The following is a 7,037-nucleotide window of genomic DNA, read 5'->3' on the forward strand; positions in this document are numbered from 1 at the left end:
AATCACAAAGAAAGCAAAAAATGCAAGCATCAAAGCATCTTTTCTCAGTAACAAACTCAAAACTAATATATATAATGTTTGTTTATAACATTTGTAATAACCTACATGTAAATCGGGTAACTGCGTAAACCGCATTCAAATTTCCGGGATGAAGCAAAAATTTTGCTTTCGGCCACCAGCGTTGTTCATGATTTTGAAAAATTTATGTTCACTTAGTTTGTTAGAGTAAATTGGCAACTTTATTTTGAAGAACAATGTTTCCAATAAAAAAAACATCGTTTAGTAACCAGTTTACAGTTAATAATAAAAACTATACAATGGTTAAGCTTTTAGATTTATAATCTGTTTATTTTGGTTTTTAACTTTATTGAAAAAAGTTTATGAAAAACTTTTGTTTATATTTTGATTACGAACAATAGAAAATGCTTAAACTTTTGTCTTTTTTAATTTTTCAAATTTTTTGCTAAAACAAAATTTTAATTATTAGTTTTAACTCTAAATTTGGTTTGAAGAAGCTTTTTTATCTAGATTGTATATAAATCATCGTTTGGGACATACTTTATTTTGCATGTAAAGTTTAAATGAAATCGTACTTTAAAACGCGCTTGCGTAAGTAAACCACCTTTGATTCATTTGTTAAAGTTATATCTATATTATTGCTTATGCGCTTGAAGCTAATTAATTTTAATTTTAATACCTAGCTAAAACTTAAACAAAATATAAAGTATTTTTTGTTTTTTTTTTGTCACTGACTTTTTAAAGTCAAATTTAACGGTGTATAAATACTGTTGTTTTTGTATGAAATTGCATTATTTGAAAGACAACATTTCGCTACTAATAAATTATAAACAGTTTTACAAAGTCAGTGCTGAGTAAATTTTTAGAATTTGAAAAAAAAAGTTTTATATTTTAAGGTAATAAAAGCATTTACCATAATAGTTTCTTTTTTACAGAGCTCATCGTTGATTTTTCTAAATATAAAAATTAATAATTATGTCAGCTAGTAAGGGACTTTGGTCTAGTTGGAAGCCTGTCAACGAAGCGAACAACCATGGATTAGATATGGGGGACGTAAGTTTTTTTTTAAATTTTAAGTTTTACCATTCATTACTTCTATTAAAGTTTTCTAGCATTTCATTAGTATGTTAAAACGTAGTAGCATATTAAAAAGTAGTAACTCACTGTTTGGTATTCAAACTTAATATTTTACCGTCGTTTTTTTATAAAAGAAATATTATTAAAAATTTTGTAGTGTTAATTAAATAATCAAGTGACTATTTTGTTATAACTGTGAAAACAGCAAAAATTAGTTTATTTAAACTTTTATTTTGTAGATAAAAGCTCAAGTTGAAGTGATAGTTGGTAAAACAGAAGTGTTTGTTGATTTTGAGTTTAGAGAATATAAGATGTTTTCAAAAGATCAAACTTCTGACATCACTAGTATCCAGCTGCTGGTTAGACAAAACTAGTAAATATATTTTTGGTTTTTAAAAGTAACTTTAACACAAATAAACAAGTTATTTAAACAAAGATAAATTACAAGAAAGAAAGTGAACTTTTTATAATTTACGTGTTTTAAAAATCGTTTTTTACAGGTCCAAGTCAAAAAAGGCAGCCACAAAGCTTACGGATATTTTATACTAGTTGAAATTGAGCTGATTGAAGGAAAGCATAAAGTTGTTAGAGTGAGCAACAAGAGACATCCGGGACTCATGAACAAATTGAAAGTTCTCGATGGAGATAAAAAGGGCGAACATTTGTCGCTTGGGGACGATTACCCGGTCGAAAATTTTCTGGTACCGGCAACTAAAATGATTCAAACAATTTTGGATAACCTTTTTAAAAACCCCTTCGATGGACCTTATTCATCTATTGTTACATCTTTTGAAAAAGTTCCTCTGCCGAAAGTAATAGTTCATAAAAGTCAATATTCTTATTAGGTTGTATAAAATATATTAAATTTAACATTATGAACTTAGCAAGTTCAGTCGTGGTACTATTTCAAAACCTGAAGCAGTTATTTTTTATTAAAAAAATATTTTAAGCATTAATTTTTATGCATAAGTCAAATTTTTACAGAAATATATATCTATTACGTTTTTACAGGTCATTGCTTTGGCTTTCGTATGTAGACTTGAAGAATCTGGAAGAATATATACAGTTTTAGTGAGTTATTACTCAGAAATTATTTCCAAAATTCAAACAATAGATAAAAATAAACTAACAAAATATATAATATTCTATAACTGTCAAAAGTTATTTTAATTTAAGTTGTTTTTTCTTTAAACTAACAAAATTCTGTTCATATACAATTTTGAATCATTAAAAGTTTTTTATAGTTTTCTATTATTTAATTTTCAACTGATTTAACCAATTGAAATGTAAAATAGTTATAACTAAGTCGACACACTGTTCATAATACAAGTTTACGGGGTTTGTTGAACAGTTTATTTAATCAAAGGCCAAATCAACTTATGACGGTTTGCAAAATGTACCAAAACAACCAAAAATGGAGGACCAGTTTAAACTTCTAACTATACTTGGTAAAAATAAAGCATACACGTTGCAAGATACAAAGTTTGTACCGAGAGACGATTATGTGCCAGGTCTTCTTGGAGGTTTTAGTGACTGGCAAGATATGAACAAAGAAGTTGAGAAAATTGCCTTATTAGTCAGTTGAACTTTTAACATTGGCTGTATTTTAAACATTATACAATTCAGTTTATCAATTAAACGAATTTTATAAAAATAATTCGATGAAATTTATCTAATAGTGTTTATTTAATAAACAGGTGAGAAATCAAGTTTGTGCTGGTTTACAAGACTGCAATGCTTATGATCCAAGAAGATATCGCGTAGAAAGCGGCAGCACTAGGGAGCCGTGTTACCGGATAGAAGTAATAAATTTTTATTTGATACAAGTTACTACACTGTCATTATTTGGCAGTTTTATGAATTTTATGGTACAATAAGTTGCACCTAGTTTCTAAAAACTTGTTTAGTTTGATATTAAATTGAATAAAAATATTACTTTCTAAATAAGTTAATTTTTTATTAAGTATCTAACCTTAAGCTTTACGAGTATATACAAAAAAGCATTTTTTATTTCCATTTAAGGTTTTAAACTATTGGAACAAATTAAAACATTATTAAAAGTAGTTTGGTTATTTACAAACTACTTTAATTTAAATATTTTGAATTTGAACTTCTTTAATTTTTTTTATCGTATTAATAAAGTGTGTATTATGTAATTTTCAATGTTAGTTTTAATCAAAAAAAGTCTAAGTTTATACTTTTTCTAATCAAGAAATTTAACACTTTTTCTTAGCTAACGTATTCTTATTTAATATTATTTTCTAATTTTATTTAGTCTAAAGCAACTAGATGTACACAGTTAGTTATTCGTAATAATTGTTTAACTGCATAAAAACACTGAACTAATTAGTTAATCAAATAAAAAAACTAAACAGCTGTAACTCTCCAATATAACACTCCATTTGAAACATGCTTTAACTTCATTACACTTTTTTTCTTAATTCTTTTAAACTATTTTCGGTATCAAAGAGCAAACAAACGTTTAATGTTATCAACAAACTCTAATTTCCAAAGATAAAAGTGAAAAAGAACATTGTGCTGGGGAGCAAAGAAGTTTTCGCTCCCAGCGGCGTGGTGTTTGTCGACGTGCGGCAGAACGGGGGAAATTACCGGGTCAGCAACCTCAGGATCGTTCCGTCGATCAGCAGCGAGCTCATCTACCTGCCCACCGACTGGAGCTTGCTGTTTGAAGGAAACGACATGGGCGACAAGGGAGGTGCAAACATCCACCAGCTCGTGTCGAAGGTGGGTTTTGTATTGTGGTAATCTTTCTGCTTTTATTACGTTTTTCATCGAGATTTTTGGTACAGTGCGCACTAAAGTGGTACGCACCCGCGTAAGGTACGCATTAGATCTCGTAAACAACAGGGTGTAAAATGTCTTGAAATACAAATTTTTCACAATATTTTATTAAACGACTGAAGATAAATTTAAGAAGTAAACTAGCTATAGAACAAAATAGAAATGAACATATTGTAATAAAGAAGTAGATATAAGCTTATTTCAGAGAAATGAGGTTAAATATATCATAAATTTGAAATTTAAAATTTCACGTAAATCGGGTTAAAGGTGTGTACTTTATAGATGTTCTTACTGAAACTAACTATTTTTTTAAACGTCAACAGTTTTTTTATTTTAAACAGAGTAAATTTATTGCTTAGAAACAATAAGGTAAATATTATATTTTGTCTCACTAAATAAAAAATTTTTAAACTTTGTCAAAGTAGGAAAGCGTTAATAAAGAAAGTAACCGGTTTCAATACAATGTTAAGAACAGTACAAAAGTTTAAAAGTTTTTTTTTACATTCTTTTGAAAATGTAAAAAATTTAAATGGTGCGTATTGTTTAAAAAAAATATCGTTCGATAAACCTTTAAAAAACTTTCATTCATGCTAACGTTAGTTAACTCATATTAATTTAAAGTAAAATTTAATCTACAAATTATTTTTCATTGAAATCTGTAATCACACAGAATGTTTATCTACTTTATGTACCCATTGTGTTTACTTTGAGAAACAGTTTACATTTTCAGTTAACAAATTATAAAAAGTTAAGTACCACCCGACAAACGAACTAGTTATATTTTATCTGTTTAAAACATTTATACTTAATTCATTTAAAAAAATTTGTAGATTACTGCACTACGTTTACATTAACAGAAAAAAAACTACTTTAAAATTTAAATGTTTTGCAGTTTTATCAAGATGGTGGTTTTCATGTTATGTTGTGGAAGTTTAAATGTGACTCCAAAGGATATTTGGTTAAAGCATTGGTTAGTCCCACATTTGGTAGCTATAAAAGTATTTGTATATGTATTTATAAAATGATAAAAGTTTACATACTGTTGTACAGTCACCTCTTGCGAATCTACGCACATTATGTCCGAAGCAAAAATGCGTAACTAAACGTGATAACGTAGCTAAACGAAAGGCAGCAAATATATTTACTATATTGGCTGTTCGCGTGTAATGCATTTGATTAAATACAGTATGGAAACTTTTTCAAATTTTTTGGTAACAAAATATTTTCAGTTTTACGTATATATATATAAATAGTTTATAATTAAAATTCTTAATGTGTATACAAAGTTTTTTTCTACTAAGTACCTTGCCTACTTTAGTGTAATAGATCATTAACTAAGAATAAGTTAGCCAAAATTAAGAGATTAAAATAGCTGAAATTAAACTTTATGCCATAAATATTGTGAGAACTTAAATATTATACTTTTCTTGATTTGAAAGTATAAAAAGGGACTACGGACACCTTAAATATAAAAAGTTTAATAGGTTTCTTATGAAAGGCACAAACTAAAAGTTAAAACATTTCAGTTTTAAAAAACTTTATTTTTCTATTTTCTCCTGTACTTAAAAAAAAACTTATTTTAAGTTTTTCTGAAACGTTTTTTTCGTTAATGTTGCCAAAAAATGGGAGTCTTTTAAAATCTGAAATTTGACAACTTAGGCAAAAAGACTGACCAAGCCTGGAAATTCTGAAAACTTTAAAAACCTGGAAGTTTCAACAACTTTATTATACAGTTTTAGTATGAAAAACTAATTAGATGCTTAGTTAGATACTTACTACATACAATAAATTTACAATACATAAAAAAGTTTTATTTATTTTCTTTTGTGTTTTTTGAATACACTAGAATGCGTAACTAAACGAGAGTGCGTAAAAAAACGAGAGTGCGTAAACAAACGAGTGCGTAAACTCGCGAGAGGTGACTGTGCTTTAATTTTCACTTGAAGAACATTGCTATTTTTACTTAAGGCAAATCAAGATCTTAAGGTATTACTTTTGATATAAAGTTGGCGAAGTGATTAAGTTTCACTAGTTATAAAGCTTAAAAGAATCTAGCGAAAGGTTTCATAGCTTTTATGCGCCGTGAGATAATAATCAAAATTTATTTCCACAATAAAATACATTTTAACAGTAAAATTATGTTTATTAAACTAAGCTAAAACTTCTTGGAATAATACTTTTTAAAGTAGGGTAGTCTACTTATAGCAGTTTTAGTAAACAATTTAAGTTATCATTAATAAAACTTAAACCGTCAATAAGTTCATTATTTATTTCTTTTAATTGTTAAAATAAACTTATTGACTTCAAATTTCAATTTTTCATTAAAGATAAAAATCTAGTTCAAGAAAATTCTCAAAGTTGTATGATGAGAGCCTTAAACAGCATTATATTTTAGACTAAAAAACCTAAAAAACTGTGATAAAACTTTTAGTTATTTGAAAGTTGCAGAAATTGATTTGTTAATTAAACTTTAATAACTTGAAAATTTATTACTTACACTTATTCCTTTTCTACTTACTTAAGTGTATAAATGACGTTGTTACAAAACTACTTATCAGCTATTCTGAAATAAAGTGTTTTTTGAAACTTGTTGTCTGCAAATCAAGAAATAGTTAATAGAGAGAACCTTTAAACCATTGTGACCATCAATTGTTTACTACAAAATGATAAATAAATTTTAGGTTGAACATCCTAAGGATAATTTCGAACTCCTTGAGATCAGATGCTACCCGCCATTCCCTAATCGTGAGAATGCTGAACTCGTGGATAGAACTCCAGTGGGATTTGCTTAATGCACGAAACTTGTTGATGTTTGGAAAACGATTACGATTACTTGAACATTTGTACACGATTATGTACTTTTATTACTGTTTTTATCTCGCATTATGAATAAACTTTATGCAAATATATACTCTATAAAACTGTAGATGTTTAATTTTTTAATAGTACATTACAGCAACGCTTCTAAAGCTGTTATCATTCAAATTTTAAGGTAAAAATTAACTTAGATTAATTCAAACTTTTCTACTAGTTTTCTTAAAACAGAAATAAAACAACATTTACTGTTGTTTCTAAAAAAATTACAGCTTATATAATTAAACACAAAAACAAAAATCAGTGGAAAACATAAAATAATTTTA

General features: G+C 27.2%; 1 protein-coding gene across 1 annotated transcript; it reads left to right on the forward strand.

The window, feature by feature from the left end:
* Positions 1–951: 951 nt before the first annotated feature.
* Positions 952–6,773, forward strand: LOC145829842 (uncharacterized). The gene is made up of 9 exons (XM_082937712.1): positions 952–1,071; positions 1,335–1,454; positions 1,596–1,907; positions 2,107–2,166; positions 2,462–2,671; positions 2,793–2,897; positions 3,610–3,840; positions 4,790–4,867; positions 6,579–6,773. The coding sequence occupies exons 1-9, from the start codon at positions 994–996 to the stop codon at positions 6,687–6,689; spliced, it is 1,305 nt and encodes a 434-aa protein (XP_082793838.1). The 5' UTR covers positions 952–993; the 3' UTR covers positions 6,690–6,773.
* The last annotated feature ends 264 nt before the right edge of the window (positions 6,774–7,037 follow it).

The sequence above is a fragment of the Thalia democratica genome, chromosome 2 (assembly GCF_965202585.1).
Source record: "Thalia democratica chromosome 2, ktThaDemo2.hap1.1, whole genome shotgun sequence".
NCBI lineage: Eukaryota > Metazoa > Chordata > Thaliacea > Salpida > Salpidae > Thalia > Thalia democratica.